General features: G+C 36.0%; 7 protein-coding genes and 1 non-coding gene across 8 annotated transcripts; 3 read left to right on the forward strand and 5 right to left on the reverse strand.

The window, feature by feature from the left end:
- Nucleotides 1–4,391: 4,391 nt before the first annotated feature.
- LOC129956848 (uncharacterized) lies at nt 4,392–11,699 on the forward strand. Its single transcript, XM_056068805.1, has 5 exons — nt 4,392–4,698; nt 6,968–7,227; nt 7,765–8,175; nt 8,857–8,944; nt 11,375–11,699. Exons 1-5 carry the CDS (start codon nt 4,392–4,394, stop codon nt 11,686–11,688), a joined length of 1,380 nt encoding a protein of 459 aa, XP_055924780.1. The 3' UTR covers nt 11,689–11,699.
- LOC129956991 (histone H1-III-like) lies at nt 6,917–7,648 on the reverse strand. The gene has a single exon (XM_056069089.1). It carries the CDS (start codon nt 7,563–7,565, stop codon nt 6,954–6,956), a length of 612 nt encoding a protein of 203 aa, XP_055925064.1. The 5' UTR covers nt 7,566–7,648; the 3' UTR covers nt 6,917–6,953.
- LOC129956995 (histone H2A) lies at nt 8,789–9,239 on the reverse strand. The gene has a single exon (XM_056069092.1). The coding sequence runs from the start codon at nt 9,199–9,201 to the stop codon at nt 8,827–8,829; it is 375 nt and encodes a 124-aa protein (XP_055925067.1). The 5' UTR covers nt 9,202–9,239; the 3' UTR covers nt 8,789–8,826.
- Nucleotides 10,067–10,185, forward strand: LOC129957771 (5S ribosomal RNA). Its single transcript, XR_008782877.1, has one exon. It is a non-coding gene; the product is annotated as a 5S ribosomal RNA (ribosomal RNA).
- LOC129956996 (histone H2B) lies at nt 10,690–11,241 on the reverse strand. Its single transcript, XM_056069093.1, has one exon. It carries the CDS (start codon nt 11,183–11,185, stop codon nt 10,811–10,813), a length of 375 nt encoding a protein of 124 aa, XP_055925068.1. The 5' UTR covers nt 11,186–11,241; the 3' UTR covers nt 10,690–10,810.
- A 2,202-nt stretch (nt 11,700–13,901) lies between the features above and the next one.
- LOC129957435 (histone H1-III-like) lies at nt 13,902–14,633 on the reverse strand. Its single transcript, XM_056069753.1, has one exon. The coding sequence runs from the start codon at nt 14,548–14,550 to the stop codon at nt 13,939–13,941; it is 612 nt and encodes a 203-aa protein (XP_055925728.1). The 5' UTR covers nt 14,551–14,633; the 3' UTR covers nt 13,902–13,938.
- An 80-nt stretch (nt 14,634–14,713) lies between these two features.
- Nucleotides 14,714–15,202, forward strand: LOC129957437 (histone H3). The gene has a single exon (XM_056069755.1). It carries the CDS (start codon nt 14,756–14,758, stop codon nt 15,164–15,166), a length of 411 nt encoding a protein of 136 aa, XP_055925730.1. The 5' UTR covers nt 14,714–14,755; the 3' UTR covers nt 15,167–15,202.
- Nucleotides 15,203–15,773: 571 nt separating this feature from the next.
- LOC129957438 (histone H2A) lies at nt 15,774–16,224 on the reverse strand. Its single transcript, XM_056069756.1, has one exon. The coding sequence runs from the start codon at nt 16,184–16,186 to the stop codon at nt 15,812–15,814; it is 375 nt and encodes a 124-aa protein (XP_055925731.1). The 5' UTR covers nt 16,187–16,224; the 3' UTR covers nt 15,774–15,811.
- Between the last annotated feature and the right edge of the window lie 707 nt (nt 16,225–16,931).

A 16,931-nucleotide genomic window follows, 5' to 3' on the forward strand; every position in this document is an offset into this window, starting at 1 on the left:
AACCAAATCTATAAGGATAAGTGCATTGGACTAGAGAAAGGGTTAAACGATGACCAAACCAAGAAAAATAATTCGGGAAAAAATAGACAGTCCGCGGATCATAATTCAAATGCTACCCCAAAAGGGGAGGATAACAACGAAGATGTGAGGATAGTTAAAGAACTAAAGCACAGCACGGACAACAATAAAAATGAGGACGGATTCCAATTCCCAAAAAGGAAAAGGAGCCACAAAGGCAATAAGGAATACATACCTAACAAAAAAACAGCAGCAGATGAGGTTATAGCAACGCAAAATAAATTCAACCCGCTTAATAACGAAAATGAAATAAATGCACCAAACGCCGCAGCAATAAACCCAAAAATTCCCCCAATTATGCTTAAAAGAACAGTGGAGTACAGAGAAATCATTAAAAGGCTAAACCAAACTTATAACATCAAATGCAAAGCGAAAGAGTCAGGAGAATTCATCAAGCTGTTTGCGGAATCCCCGGAAGACGTAAGGAAATTAACAAGTTACTTAGACGAGCAACAAAAAGAATACTTCGTCATCTCAGACAAGGCGGAAAAACCAGTAAAAATAGTTATAAAAGGCCTTCCTATCAACACGGATCCCGAAGAAATCAAAAACGAACTTAATGAAAAAGGATTCAGAGTAGATAAAGTTAATCAGCTTAAAAAATTTAAAACAAGAGAGCCACTACCAATATTTCAAGTACACCTGTTCAAAACCAGTAACATCCAGGAAATTTATAAATTAGAAACCCTTTTCTATATTATGATCAGAGTAGAAAAATATATTATTAAACAAAATCACCAATGTTACAACTGTCAATTATGGAATCACGGTTCAAAAGGATGCAGACTCAACCCAAAATGCGTTATCTGTGCAGGCACCCACCCCACTAAGGAATGTCCCAGTAAAGGGAAAGAAAACGCAGAGATAAAATGCGCCAACTGTGGAGGACCACACACTGCAAACTATAGAGGTTGCCCCCGGTACCCCAAAACACAACAATTCAGAACGACCCAGACTGGGAAAAGCTTCGCAGAAGCAGTAAAAGAAAAAAACAACCCCCCGGCTAGTAACGGTAATGCGGTCAGGACGGGAGAAACGGAGATAAAAGAAGTAACTGTAAATCCCCCCCTACCCCCCAAGCAGAGAGAGGGGAGAGATGATAAACAAGCACAGCCGCGAGGAATGCCAACCCCGCAAAGAGGGGAGCTGCAAGATGTACTGGAACTCGCGACTGAACTACGAAAAATATTCAGCGCCATAAATGACGTCTCGGGAACACTGAAAGCAATGAAGAGCAAGGAAAACGTATGGGAAAAGCTAATGATATTAGCTGAAGCACTCAGGTCTCCCTCTATCAATGATTAATGGGTTTACCGAACTCAGGGTTTTTTGCAATATCATGGAATGCAAATGGACTTTTAGGCAAGGTTAACGAATTGCGAGAGTTTATTAATAGGGCCAGCCCAGATGTGGTATTACTGCAGGAAACGCACCTAACAGGATGTGATAAAATAGGATTTCCTAACTATCAATTTTACTCCACTCCCAGCAGAACGCTCCACAAAAGAAGGGGCACGGGAATTATTATTAAAAATTCAATATCCCACACGCATCAACCAAACCCAATGTTAAGGCACATTGAAGCAACCATGGTTATAGCTCAGCTACCGAACCTACCACCCATAAACTTCGTATCAGTGTACAACCCACCAAACTCAAATACTGCTTTCACACTTGACTTTGAATTAATATACGCCTACAATACTGCATTATTCATGGCAGGAGATTTCAACGCCAAAAATAAAAAATGGAACTGCGCAAGAACATGCAGATTAGGCACGCAGCTTGACAATTTCGCAGGAAAAACCAATGCAAGAATTATTGCCCCGGATGAACCAACACACTACCAAAATAGAAGCGCCTACGTAATCGATATAGCAATAGCCAGAAACATTTCACAAATCATTACAGCAGAAACGCTCAACGAACTATCCAGCGACCACATGCCAGTACGATTTCATATAGCCACGGAAACCCTCTGCGAAGACAATAAAATATTCATACCCAACTGGGGAAAATACAAACTACAGTTATTATTAAATTCTGATAAAAAATTTGTCCCTAAAGGGCCAGAGGAAATTGAAGAAGAAATTAATAGATTTACAAACGAAATATTAACGGCATATAAGGAAAGCGGGAGATACAAAGAGAAATACAAGCATGAAGCAACGCAGATAATCAAAGAACAAATTAAAAATAGGAACAGACTCAGGAAAATATGGCAACGAACAAGACACCCGAATGACAAACGAAACTTAAATAGAGCGCAAAATTACTTGAACAAACTACAATATGACCAAGAGCAAAAACGATGGGAAAATTATATAGCCAACCTAGACCCGGTTGAAGGATCACTCTGGAAACTAGTGAAAAAAATTAAAAATAGTAAATTCAGAATTCCCCCGTTAAAAACGGAACATACGATTGTTTACAGCAATAAGGAAAAGGCCGAAGCTATTGCCGACAGTCTGGCAAAACAGTTCAAAAATAACAACTTATCCCACCCCCCAACAGAATACCGTGTTAAACAAAAACTAGAAAAATTTGAAAAGACTAAGAAGTATAAAAAGAAAATCACTCCATGCTCCCCGGCGGAAATTGCACTTGCTATAGGAAAACTTAACAAAAGGAAAAGCCCAGGATTTGACGAAATTAATAACAATATGATAAAAAACCTACCTGTCAAAAGTATATTCAAATTAACAGAAATCATTAATGGAATGTTCAAAATTGGATACTTCCCAAAAATTTGGAAACAAGCCATCATCATACCAATTCACAAGCCAGGAAAAGATCCCCAAATCCCAGTTAATTACAGACCCATTAGCCTACTATCCTCATTGAGTAAAGTAGCCGAAGGAATTATCTTAAATAGACTGGAAGAAGCAGCGGAGGATAAACTCATACCATACCAGTTCGGGTTCAGAAAAGGGCTGTCAACAGTTCAACAACTAACAAGAGTCACAGAACTAATCAGAGAAGGGTTAAATAAATCAGAAGAAACAGCAGCGGTGTTCCTAGACATAGCAAAGGCATTTGACAGGGTGTGGATTGACGGACTCATCTACAAGCTACTAAAACTAAAAATACCAGACAAACTAGTCGCCCTAATATCATCATATCTCAGAGGAAGAAAATTCAAAGTTAGAGTTGGCCAAGAACTCTCAGACTATAGAACAACAGAAGCAGGGGTCGTCCAGGGATCCAAACTAGGTCCATTATGCTTCAACTTATTTATTAATGACATCTGCCAATCGGACGACACACGCCTCTGCTTATTTGCAGATGATACTGCAATACTTAGTACAAACATCAATAGATCAGCAGTCATGGGGGCGCTTAATGACCATCTAGAACAAATTGGAAAATGGCTCATAAGATGGAAGATAAAAGTCAACTCAGACAAATGCCAAGCGATAATGTTCACCAAAAAGAGAAATCTCCCACCACCCCCAAAATTATTTAGACGCCCCATTGAATGGGAAAATCAAACAAAATACTTAGGAGTCTACTTAGACAAAACATTAACATTTAAACCACACGTTGACAAAATTAAAGAAAAATTTACTAAAGCCAAAGGAGCACTATACCCACTTCTGGGCAGGAAATCAAAACTCTCGCTGGGCAATAAACTACTGCTTTATAAGTCTTTATTGCGACCCCTTATCAGCTACGCTTCCCCAGTTTGGGGAGCAGCTGCAAAAACCCACATTAACAAACTAGAGGTACTGCAAAATAGAACAGCCAGACAAATCGCAAATATGCCCTGGTTCATCAGAAATAAAAATATTTTAAAAGACCTTGAACTACCAACAATAGAAGAACATTTCAAAAAACTAAGTACAAAATACTACCAAAAGCTAGATAACAACAGCAATTCTGCAATAAAAGAAATCCCCGTTTACGACCCTAAAAGTAACAGGAATAGAAGAAGACCGAGGACGCTGCTCCACTAAATGACCCACCAACCCAACACCTCGTCAGCATGAATGTTCCCTGCCATTGTCCAATGCACACACTCTTATTCAAAACTAGAAACGTTATGGAATATATAACATTGTAAAACTCATTAATCTGTTTTCTTTTAATTTTTTTTTTTTTTTTTTTTTTTTTTTCTTTTCATATCTTATCAAGTATTTTTAAAAATAAAATTATGTAAAACCCTCAACGTTACGCTCAATATACTTTGTTTGTTACTTATCTATCATTTCAGCTGAACAGAAGATAAAAGGCCACCGAGCCTAGGAGCTTCTAAAAATCCCCATATCATTGGCATCATTGGCATTTTTGCATTTGCATTGAATTGAGAAGTCATGTCTGGTCGAGGTAAAGGAGGCAAGGGTCTTGGAAAGGGGGGTGCCAAAAGGCATCGTAAAGTTCTTCGTGATAACATCCAGGGTATTACAAAACCCGCAATCAGGCGTTTAGCTAGACGTGGCGGAGTCAAACGTATTTCTGGTTTGATTTACGAAGAGACTCGAGGTGTGCTCAAAGTTTTCTTGGAAAATGTCATTCGAGATGCTGTCACCTACACCGAGCATGCTAAAAGGAAAACTGTCACTGCTATGGATGTTGTGTATGCCCTAAAGAGGCAAGGACGTACCTTGTACGGTTTCGGAGGTTAAGCAAAAGTTCAGATCCCTTGCACCAAAAAAAAAAAGGCCCTTTTCAGGGCCAACACATGTTGTTAAACACTGTTTTGTTTGTAATGGTATTGAAACATATAATGATTTAATATTCATGTTATTAGAAGCACATAAAGCGGGGGGGGGGCAATTAAAAATAAATTGATAATAAAAAGAAAGAAAAAAAAACTTTTTATAAATTTTTGAGAAAGTGTTGTTCTTGATGATAAGAAATGTCAATTCTGTCCTAATTGCAGATGTATGATTTAACCTTTTAAAATATTTCTTGAACAATGTCCTTCTTTTTAGTAACAGGAGAAAAAAAAAAGAGTGTGTGTGTGTGTGTGTGGGGGGGGGGGGGGGGTAAGAATGGAAATGAGAAAAATTCAGTGTAATAATTTATAGGAAAATTTTCCAGTTTCATTGATTCCTATAATAAATAAACAATAATAATAAAAAGAATAATATTAATGATAAAGATAAATAAATAAAAAAAAAGATGATATGGTTCATAGCATTATGACATAAATGAAAAAATTCAATGAAAACTAAACTTAACATTTAAAGCAAATAAACTGTAACAGCTTTGAAATAACTCAAGAAACCAATTTAAAACATCAGTCCCCAAGATCTAAAATGAGTTTCTAACGAAAATAAATGTATATTGAAAAAAACAAAGCCTCAAATGTAAAAGGAAGTTTGGAGAGTGGGATGCTATCTTTAAATTTCTGTTTCCCAATATTCTACGGTCAGCAACTATTTTTTAAAAAATAAAAACTGAATAAATCTTTGAAATAGAAGGATGTATATGCAGAATTTGCTACATTTTAAGCAAATATGGTCAAAAATGAACTCTGTCACTTTCTTAAATAACAACCGTTTGCATGATATATTTGATATAAAAATATACATTAGTGCTAGAATTTATATCCCTCTGTCCCCCCCCCCCCCCAAATAAATAAATAAATAATTTTCATGAAAGCAGGGATTCATAATTAATAAATTTATTTATATATATATATATATATATATATATATATATATATATATATATATATATATATATATATATATATATATATATATATATATATATATTTGAATTTTATAAAAATTATTACTAATAAAACAATTAAGCAAATTAATTATTTACTAACTCTAGGATGCTACATGAAACATTAATCCTCTTAAATGCCTTCCTGCTATTTTTATACAATAAGAAGAAACAGAAACTAAATCTCAACATATGAGAATTGTGCATTGCACATGCGTCGAATCAGTTGTCAAACATTTATTTCTATGGTAAACAGTACCACGTGCTAATACCATTAATAAACATGCAAATCAGGGTTAGAGGTAAACTCCAATCAGTGTGATTGATTTGAAATGTCCTAAGGTGAAGACACCCATGCCATCTCTCTCGATAAGAAGATTTCATTACATTACTAACAGCAAGACTATTATATATATATATATATATATATATATATATATATATATATATATATATATATATATATATATAATAATAATAATAATAATAATAATTGATTTTCAATAATTATGTTGCACCTATTTATTGTTTTTAAATGTTATCATATAATTTATTTAATTATATTTTTTTGCTAAATATTAAGAATGTTCATTTATTGCATTTCATTGTTTTTTTAATATGTATTGAATTTTTGTTTTATTTGTGCTTCTTACTCATACACAAATAAGAATTACTTGTTTGCATATGTGTCACTTGATTGTTACAACTATTGCATGAATAATAACCTGTTTCAATTGTAAAACAAAATACTCAATTGAACAATATGACACAATTATTGTATAAACATTATTTCATTAAAAGCATTTTTTTTTTTTTTTTTCCAATTAATATTTTCATTTACATACACAGTGTGAAATAGAATATAAACACATGCCTCTCATTCCCATTACACACTATTCACTTTACATGATTATGAAGTGTTTGCACCTTAAACATGTATTATTAAAATATTCAGTTGTTAAATGTGTTTAAAACATATACTATTGTTTATAAATTGTGTGTGCTATGGTTTTTCTTGGCTTTTAATTAAATTTAAAAAAAAAAAAAAATGGCTTGATAAAATTTCAATAGTCAATTACTGTGGGAATTATTTATTAAATTAATTTACTTTTGGCTTGGCACATCTATTTTATGGCCCTAAGAAGGGCCGTTTTTTTTTTTTTTTTAAAGAAAAATATTTTTTTCGTTTAGTCCATTTACTTCTTTGAAGCTTTTTTTGGAGCTGCTTTTTTGGGTGATTTTAATTTCTTGGGCTTGGGAGCTTTTGGCTTTGTAGCCTTTGCCTTCTTAGGAGATTTGGGTTTGGCTACTTTTTTAGCCCCAGCAGTGGCTTTCTTAGCAGCAGCAGGCTTCTTCTTTTTCTCTGCTTTTTCCTTCGGCTTGGCCGTTTTCTTAGCAGGGGCTTTTGCTTTCTTTGGAGAAGCAGCTCCTTCCTTTTTAGGCTTTTTCACGATTTTCTTTGGCTCCTTGGTTTTCTGACCGGATGCACTCAGCTTGAATGAACCGTTAGCTCCCTTTCCTTTGGTTTGAACCAGAGTTCCAGCAGCGACAGCGCTTTTCAAATATTTTTTGATGAAAGGAGTCAAACGGTCGATGTCGACTTTGTACTGACTGCTGATGTGCTTTTTGATAGCTTGCAGTGAAGAGCCACCTCGCTCTTTCAGAGTGGTGATGGATTTCACAACCATTTCGGAAACCTTGGGATGAGTTGGAGGATTAGGTTTCGATTTGGTTGCGCCACTTTTTGCCTTTTTCTTAGGCGTGGCAGTGGCTGGAGTTGCAGGGGCAGCGGCTGTTTCCTCGGACATCTTGACAGTCGAGAGTCTGAAACGTAATATAAAAATATTCTTAATAACGAAACCGCCAAGAATCCGCCCGCCCGCCTTTTCGCTTTTACGATTGGTCGATTTCGACTCGCTCACCCACCTTCCCCTTCTGTTTCGGAGCGTATTTAAACGAAGTCATCTTTGCGCGCCCCATTTTCTGTTCAAAGTCGTTTGAGAATAGTCAGTCATGGCACGTACCAAGCAGACCGCTCGTAAGAGTACTGGAGGTAAAGCCCCCAGGAAACAACTGGCTACTAAGGCCGCTCGTAAGAGCGCCCCAGCCACTGGAGGTGTTAAGAAGCCCCATCGTTACAGGCCCGGAACTGTTGCTTTGAGAGAAATCCGTCGTTATCAAAAATCCACTGAGCTCTTGATCCGAAAATTGCCATTCCAGCGTTTGGTTAGAGAAATCGCTCAGGACTTCAAAACTGATCTCCGATTCCAGAGTTCTGCTGTTATGGCTCTCCAGGAAGCTAGCGAAGCTTATTTAGTAGGCTTGTTCGAAGATACTAACTTGTGCGCTATCCACGCCAAGAGAGTAACTATCATGCCTAAGGACATTCAGCTCGCTAGACGAATTAGGGGTGAACGTGCCTAAGCCAAAAAAAAAGTTGTTTAAAAAAAAAAAAAAAACGGCCCTTCTCAGGGCCAAGAAACACCATAGCACACACAACCATGTACTAATTAATATGTTAATAATTATGTATTTATTTATAATATTAATTTCTCATGAAATACTCACCTTTTCTTATGTAAATCTCTTCTTACACAAGCATATTTGAATGTTCATGTTTCAAAAAGCAAATAACTTTCCATTTCATCAATTTCTACATCTCCCTCTCCTCTTGTTTACTAATAGCGAAATGCATTCCAGTTTCGAATTCTTAGCATGATCGCTAGATGGCACCACATTCCGGGACCCTTTCAGTTTCTCTTTAGTGTAAACAGAAACACGTTTCGTTTCATTACTACCCAGCCCAATTCTTGTAACACTAAACTGTGCATGTCATAGAAACCCTTCCATACAATGCATTCTTATGGAAATTCATTCAGTTTATAAATTAAAAAGTAATGCTAATAAATTTAAAAAAAAATAGATGCATAACTTTTTTTAAAAATTCAATATATTGCCCTTTTTTTTTATTTTTACAAGTGTTCAGTAGCTAATTCTTAATAATTTGTTGGCCCTTAAAAGGGCCTTTTTTTTTTTTTTTTTTTTTTTTTAAACTTGTAAAGTCTTAATTTAGGCTTTCTTTTCGGTTTTCTTGGGGAGCAAGACAGCTTGAATGTTAGGCAATACACCACCCTGAGCAATAGTTACTCCGGAAAGGAGTTTGTTCAACTCCTCGTCGTTTCGGATGGCGAGTTGGAGATGTCTAGGGATGATCCTAGTTTTCTTGTTATCTCTGGCGGCATTACCAGCCAACTCCAACACTTCAGCAGCTAAGTATTCTAACACGGCAGCCAGGTACACGGGTGCTCCAGCTCCAACACGTTCGGCATAATTGCCTTTTCGGAGAAGTCGATGGATACGACCGACAGGGAATTGAAGCCCTGCTCGGCTAGAACGAGTCTTGCTCTTTCCCTTAACTTTACCGCCTTTGCCACGACCAGACATGATTACAGTTCAGGAGAGAATGCGAAATGTACCTGGCGCTTTTTTCGCCCTCTTTTATATAGTACTACCGCGAAACCGGGTTTCAGCCAATCGGAGAGCAAGGAAATTGCGCAAAAATGCACGCAAAGCGCTCATCTTCGGGATTCAAGAGAGCCGTTTCTTTCCTATTGTCACGTGTTTTAATTATAGGCAAACAAATCAAATAAACATACAGCCGATGTAAACATGATAAGTAAACAGTGACCTTTAATAAAGTGTCATCTGTCTTCGGATTGGAATTTTTTAAGCATTTCAAATTCCTAGGTGAAAATGGCTCATCGCGTGATAATTTCAATTGAGAGGAGAGTTAGTTATTATTATAAGAACTTTTTTTTTTTTTTTTTTTTTTTTTTTTTTAATAGGGGTTTTTTTTCTTATATTTTGTGGGGTGTGATCTGTGTCTCGTGTTCGTTTCTTGCAGGAGTGCGTAATGAAAAGAAAGAAAGAAAAAACTTGATAAGAGTATTGTAACATGAATGTGAATGCACGGTCTCTTTTTGGCTGTCGGTGTCAATTCGCTTGCAGCTTGCGGGCAATTGAAATTGTCGCCGTGGGTGGTGTCATCCGATCCCCATTGTCCCCCCTGGCCATCGTGTGTGGTCAGTGATGGTCGTTTTTTTACGACCCTCATTAAAGGGTCATTAGGGCGGTCATTTTACGACCCTCATTAAAGGGTCATTAGGGTTGTCATTAGCGACATCCATCTGCGCTAATGACACTCGTCATTAGCAAGACCCCCCACGAAAATGTTCATTATCGCACCTGTAGAGTATTAGTATCGTATATATAAGATCGGACATGAAATGTATTTTCTCACCAGATGAATGTCAACGGCCATACCATGCTGAAAGCACCGGTTCTCGTCTGATCACCGCAGTTAAGCAGCATCGGGCGCGGTCAGTACTTGGGAGGGTGACCACCTGGGAACACCGCGTGCTGTTGGCATCTTTTTAATTTTATTTCAAAAATTAAGATTTGATCCTTTTGCATGTAATGTTATTATTATTATTATTATTATTATTTTTTTATTAATTTATTTGATGTGTTTTATTAATTTTCCCTACAAAATACGTTTTTATTGCACGAAGTGTTTATTTATTTATTTTGTACCTGTGATTCTAAATTGTAATGAAGTATCATCAATAGTGACTGAATGTTATTACAAATTATTTTTCACTAAAAATCGTTTTCTTATTTCCTTTCCAGAATTAGAAAGAATGTGAAGAATTTAAAAACAAAACAAAAAAAGGAAATAAAATGAATTGAAAGTTAACAGATGCATGTAAGTGTTAAAAATCTAATTACCCATTTATTTATTTTATTTTTTAACCATTCTCTACACATGTTTGAAACAAATTTAAACTATTATGCTTAATTGCCATGAAACACCTTATTTTACACAAAGAAAATTGTGAAACATTGTTTGATTATGTATACACAAACTTCAAAATATATTTTTTTAATATTATTGTGATAAATATTCTTTCTTTGCAAACAAAACAGTGTTTGACAACATGTGATGGCCCTTAAAAGGGCCTTTTTTTTTTTTGGTTCGAGGGATTTGAACTTTTTACTTGGAGCTAGTGTACTTGGTGACAGCTTTGGTTCCTTCGGAAACAGCGTGCTTGGCCAATTCGCCAGGCAACAAAAGCCTCACAGCTGTTTGAATTTCCCGACTGGTAATTGTGCTCCTTTTGTTGTAGTGAGCTAATCGGGAAGATTCGGCTGCGATACGTTCGAAAATGTCATTCACGAAAGAGTTCATGATTGACATGGCTTTGCTGGAAATACCGGTATCAGGATGGACCTGTTTCAAGACTTTGTAGATGTAAATAGCGAAAGATTCCTTCCTACGCTTCTTGCGTTTTTTCTTATCACCGGCACGAACAGCCTTTTGGGCCTTTCCGGCCTTTTTCACAGCTTTACCAGAGGCTTGAGGAGGCATCTTCGATTCGAAATGAGAATAGAAAATACTCGCGACCACTTTTACATTTCATTTTATACCCACTGCTGCGAAACCGAAAGCAGCCAATCGCGTTTCGCTCTTCGAAGCAGGGGCGTGTGTAAATTGCTATAAAAAGGCGATTCTGGAGCTGGGGTCATGGCATTTTTGCATTTGCATTGAATTGAGAAGTCATGTCTGGTCGAGGTAAAGGAGGCAAGGGTCTTGGAAAGGGGGGTGCCAAAAGGCATCGTAAAGTTCTTCGTGATAACATCCAGGGTATTACAAAACCCGCAATCAGGCGTTTAGCTAGACGTGGCGGAGTCAAACGTATTTCTGGTTTGATTTACGAAGAGACTCGAGGTGTGCTCAAAGTTTTCTTGGAAAATGTCATTCGAGATGCTGTCACCTACACCGAGCATGCTAAAAGGAAAACTGTCACTGCTATGGATGTTGTGTATGCCCTAAAGAGGCAAGGACGTACCTTGTACGGTTTCGGAGGTTAAGCAAAAGTTCAGATCCCTTGCACCAAAAAAAAAAAGGCCCTTTTCAGGGCCAACACATGTTGTTAAACACTGTTTTGTTTGTAATGGTATTGAAACATATAATGATTTAATATTCATGTTATTAGAAGCACATAAAGCGGGGGGGGGGCAATTAAAAATAAATTGATAATAAAAAGAAAGAAAAAAAAACTTTTTATAAATTTTTGAGAAAGTGTTGTTCTTGATGATAAGAAATGTCAATTCTGTCCTAATTGCAGATGTATGATTTAACCTTTTAAAATATTTCTTGAACAATGTCCTTCTTTTTAGTAACAGGAGAAAAAAAAAAGAGTGTGTGTGTGTGTGTGTGGGGGGGGGGGGGGGGTAAGAATGGAAATGAGAAAAATTCAGTGTAATAATTTATAGGAAAATTTTCCAGTTTCATTGATTCCTATAATAAATAAACAATAATAATAAAAAGAATAATATTAATGATAAAGATAAATAAATAAAAAAAAAGATGATATGGTTCATAGCATTATGACATAAATGAAAAAATTCAATGAAAACTAAACTTAACATTTAAAGCAAATAAACTGTAACAGCTTTGAAATAACTCAAGAAACCAATTTAAAACATCAGTCCCCAAGATCTAAAATGAGTTTCTAACGAAAATAAATGTATATTGAAAAAAACAAAGCCTCAAATGTAAAAGGAAGTTTGGAGAGTGGGATGCTATCTTTAAATTTCTGTTTCCCAATATTCTACGGTCAGCAACTATTTTTTAAAAAATAAAAACTGAATAAATCTTTGAAATAGAAGGATGTATATGCAGAATTTGCTACATTTTAAGCAAATATGGTCAAAAATGAACTCTGTCACTTTCTTAAATAACAACCGTTTGCATGATATATTTGATATAAAAATATACATTAGTGCTAGAATTTATATCCCTCTGTCCCCCCCCCCCCCCAAATAAATAAATAAATAATTTTCATGAAAGCAGGGATTCATAATTAATAAATTTATTTATATATATATATATATATATATATATATATATATATATATATATATATATATATATATATATATATATATATATATATATATATATATTTGAATTTTATAAAAATTATTACTAATAAAACAATTAAGCAAATTAATTATTTACTAACTCTAGGATGCTACATGAAACATTAATCCTCTTAAATGCCTTCCTGCTATTTTTATACAATAAGAAGAAACAGAAACTAAATCTCAACATATGAGAATTGTGCATTGCACATGCGTCGAATCAGTTGTCAAACATTTATTTCTATGGTAAACAGTACCACGTGCTAATACCATTAATAAACATGCAAATCAGGGTTAGAGGTAAACTCCAATCAGTGTGATTGATTTGAAATGTCCTAAGGTGAAGACACCCATGCCATCTCTCTCGATAAGAAGATTTCATTACATTACTAACAGCAAGACTATTATATATATATATATATATATATATATATATATATATATATATATATATATATATATATATATAATAATAATAATAATAATAATAATTGATTTTCAATAATTATGTTGCACCTATTTATTGTTTTTAAATGTTATCATATAATTTATTTAATTATATTTTTTTGCTAAATATTAAGAATGTTCATTTATTGCATTTCATTGTTTTTTTAATATGTATTGAATTTTTGTTTTATTTGTGCTTCTTACTCATACACAAATAAGAATTACTTGTTTGCATATGTGTCACTTGATTGTTACAACTATTGCATGAATAATAACCTGTTTCAATTGTAAAACAAAATACTCAATTGAACAATATGACACAATTATTGTATAAACATTATTTCATTAAAAGCATTTTTTTTTTTTTTTTTCCAATTAATATTTTCATTTACATACACAGTGTGAAATAGAATATAAACACATGCCTCTCATTCCCATTACACACTATTCACTTTACATGATTATGAAGTGTTTGCACCTTAAACATGTATTATTAAAATATTCAGTTGTTAAATGTGTTTAAAACATATACTATTGTTTATAAATTGTGTGTGCTATGGTTTTTCTTGGCTTTTAATTAAATTTAAAAAAAAAAAAAAATGGCTTGATAAAATTTCAATAGTCAATTACTGTGGGAATTATTTATTAAATTAATTTACTTTTGGCTTGGCACATCTATTTTATGGCCCTAAGAAGGGCCGTTTTTTTTTTTTTTTTAAAGAAAAATATTTTTTTCGTTTAGTCCATTTACTTCTTTGAAGCTTTTTTTGGAGCTGCTTTTTTGGGTGATTTTAATTTCTTGGGCTTGGGAGCTTTTGGCTTTGTAGCCTTTGCCTTCTTAGGAGATTTGGGTTTGGCTACTTTTTTAGCCCCAGCAGTGGCTTTCTTAGCAGCAGCAGGCTTCTTCTTTTTCTCTGCTTTTTCCTTCGGCTTGGCCGTTTTCTTAGCAGGGGCTTTTGCTTTCTTTGGAGAAGCAGCTCCTTCCTTTTTAGGCTTTTTCACGATTTTCTTTGGCTCCTTGGTTTTCTGACCGGATGCACTCAGCTTGAATGAACCGTTAGCTCCCTTTCCTTTGGTTTGAACCAGAGTTCCAGCAGCGACAGCGCTTTTCAAATATTTTTTGATGAAAGGAGTCAAACGGTCGATGTCGACTTTGTACTGACTGCTGATGTGCTTTTTGATAGCTTGCAGTGAAGAGCCACCTCGCTCTTTCAGAGTGGTGATGGATTTCACAACCATTTCGGAAACCTTGGGATGAGTTGGAGGATTAGGTTTCGATTTGGTTGCGCCACTTTTTGCCTTTTTCTTAGGCGTGGCAGTGGCTGGAGTTGCAGGGGCAGCGGCTGTTTCCTCGGACATCTTGACAGTCGAGAGTCTGAAACGTAATATAAAAATATTCTTAATAACGAAACCGCCAAGAATCCGCCCGCCCGCCTTTTCGCTTTTACGATTGGTCGATTTCGACTCGCTCACCCACCTTCCCCTTCTGTTTCGGAGCGTATTTAAACGAAGTCATCTTTGCGCGCCCCATTTTCTGTTCAAAGTCGTTTGAGAATAGTCAGTCATGGCACGTACCAAGCAGACCGCTCGTAAGAGTACTGGAGGTAAAGCCCCCAGGAAACAACTGGCTACTAAGGCCGCTCGTAAGAGCGCCCCAGCCACTGGAGGTGTTAAGAAGCCCCATCGTTACAGGCCCGGAACTGTTGCTTTGAGAGAAATCCGTCGTTATCAAAAATCCACTGAGCTCTTGATCCGAAAATTGCCATTCCAGCGTTTGGTTAGAGAAATCGCTCAGGACTTCAAAACTGATCTCCGATTCCAGAGTTCTGCTGTTATGGCTCTCCAGGAAGCTAGCGAAGCTTATTTAGTAGGCTTGTTCGAAGATACTAACTTGTGCGCTATCCACGCCAAGAGAGTAACTATCATGCCTAAGGACATTCAGCTCGCTAGACGAATTAGGGGTGAACGTGCCTAAGCCAAAAAAAAAGTTGTTTAAAAAAAAAAAAAAAACGGCCCTTCTCAGGGCCAAGAAACACCATAGCACACACAACCATGTACTAATTAATATGTTAATAATTATGTATTTATTTATAATATTAATTTCTCATGAAATACTCACCTTTTCTTATGTAAATCTCTTCTTACACAAGCATATTTGAATGTTCATGTTTCAAAAAGCAAATAACTTTCCATTTCATCAATTTCTACATCTCCCTCTCCTCTTGTTTACTAATAGCGAAATGCATTCCAGTTTCGAATTCTTAGCATGATCGCTAGATGGCACCACATTCCGGGACCCTTTCAGTTTCTCTTTAGTGTAAACAGAAACACGTTTCGTTTCATTACTACCCAGCCCAATTCTTGTAACACTAAACTGTGCATGTCATAGAAACCCTTCCATACAATGCATTCTTATGGAAATTCATTCAGTTTATAAATTAAAAAGTAATGCTAATAAATTTAAAAAAAAATAGATGCATAACTTTTTTTAAAAATTCAATATATTGCCCTTTTTTTTTATTTTTACAAGTGTTCAGTAGCTAATTCTTAATAATTTGTTGGCCCTTAAAAGGGCCTTTTTTTTTTTTTTTTTTTTTTTTTAAACTTGTAAAGTCTTAATTTAGGCTTTCTTTTCGGTTTTCTTGGGGAGCAAGACAGCTTGAATGTTAGGCAATACACCACCCTGAGCAATAGTTACTCCGGAAAGGAGTTTGTTCAACTCCTCGTCGTTTCGGATGGCGAGTTGGAGATGTCTAGGGATGATCCTAGTTTTCTTGTTATCTCTGGCGGCATTACCAGCCAACTCCAACACTTCAGCAGCTAAGTATTCTAACACGGCAGCCAGGTACACGGGTGCTCCAGCTCCAACACGTTCGGCATAATTGCCTTTTCGGAGAAGTCGATGGATACGACCGACAGGGAATTGAAGCCCTGCTCGGCTAGAACGAGTCTTGCTCTTTCCCTTAACTTTACCGCCTTTGCCACGACCAGACATGATTACAGTTCAGGAGAGAATGCGAAATGTACCTGGCGCTTTTTTCGCCCTCTTTTATATAGTACTACCGCGAAACCGGGTTTCAGCCAATCGGAGAGCAAGGAAATTGCGCAAAAATGCACGCAAAGCGCTCATCTTCGGGATTCAAGAGAGCCGTTTCTTTCCTATTGTCACGTGTTTTAATTATAGGCAAACAAATCAAATAAACATACAGCCGATGTAAACATGATAAGTAAACAGTGACCTTTAATAAAGTGTCATCTGTCTTCGGATTGGAATTTTTTAAGCATTTCAAATTCCTAGGTGAAAATGGCTCATCGCGTGATAATTTCAATTGAGAGGAGAGTTAGTTATTATTATAAGAACTTTTTTTTTTTTTTTTTTTTTTTTTTTTTTAATAGGGGTTTTTTTTCTTATATTTTGTGGGGTGTGATCTGTGTCTCGTGTTCGTTTCTTGCAGGAGTGCGTAATGAAAAGAAAGAAAGAAAAAACTTGATAAGAGTATTGTAACATGAATGTGAATGCACGGTCTCTTTTTGGCTGTCGGTGTCAATTCGCTTGCAGCTTGCGGGCAATTGAAATTGTCGCCGTGGGTGGTGTCATCCGATCCCCATTGTCCCCCCTGGCCATCGTGTGTGGTCAGTGATGGTCGTTTTTTTACGACCCTCATTAAAGGGTCATTAGGGCGGTCATTTTACGACCCTCATTAAAGGGTCATTAGGGTTGTCATTAGCGACATCCATCT

The sequence above is a fragment of the Argiope bruennichi genome, chromosome 11, assembly GCF_947563725.1.
Source record: "Argiope bruennichi chromosome 11, qqArgBrue1.1, whole genome shotgun sequence".
In the NCBI taxonomy this organism is placed as follows: domain Eukaryota; kingdom Metazoa; phylum Arthropoda; class Arachnida; order Araneae; family Araneidae; genus Argiope; species Argiope bruennichi.

Excerpts from the sequence above, each read along its gene's own strand:
- LOC129956848 (XM_056068805.1), top strand. The coding sequence starts at position 4,392 with ATGTCTGGTCGAGGTAAAGGAGGCAAGGGTCTTGGAAAGGGGGGTGCC. Across the intron at positions 4,699-6,967 it reads TACCTTGTACGGTTTCGGAG|CTTTTTTTGGAGCTGCTTTT; the intron begins GTTAAGCAAAAG and ends ACTTCTTTGAAG. Across the intron at positions 7,228-7,764 it reads CGATTTTCTTTGGCTCCTTG|TCAGTCATGGCACGTACCAA; the intron begins GTTTTCTGACCG and ends GTTTGAGAATAG.
- LOC129956991 (XM_056069089.1), bottom strand. The coding sequence starts at position 7,565 with ATGTCCGAGGAAACAGCCGCTGCCCCTGCAACTCCAGCCACTGCCACG.
- LOC129956995 (XM_056069092.1), bottom strand. The coding sequence starts at position 9,201 with ATGTCTGGTCGTGGCAAAGGCGGTAAAGTTAAGGGAAAGAGCAAGACT.
- LOC129956996 (XM_056069093.1), bottom strand. The coding sequence starts at position 11,185 with ATGCCTCCTCAAGCCTCTGGTAAAGCTGTGAAAAAGGCCGGAAAGGCC.
- LOC129957435 (XM_056069753.1), bottom strand. The coding sequence starts at position 14,550 with ATGTCCGAGGAAACAGCCGCTGCCCCTGCAACTCCAGCCACTGCCACG.
- LOC129957437 (XM_056069755.1), top strand. The coding sequence starts at position 14,756 with ATGGCACGTACCAAGCAGACCGCTCGTAAGAGTACTGGAGGTAAAGCC.
- LOC129957438 (XM_056069756.1), bottom strand. The coding sequence starts at position 16,186 with ATGTCTGGTCGTGGCAAAGGCGGTAAAGTTAAGGGAAAGAGCAAGACT.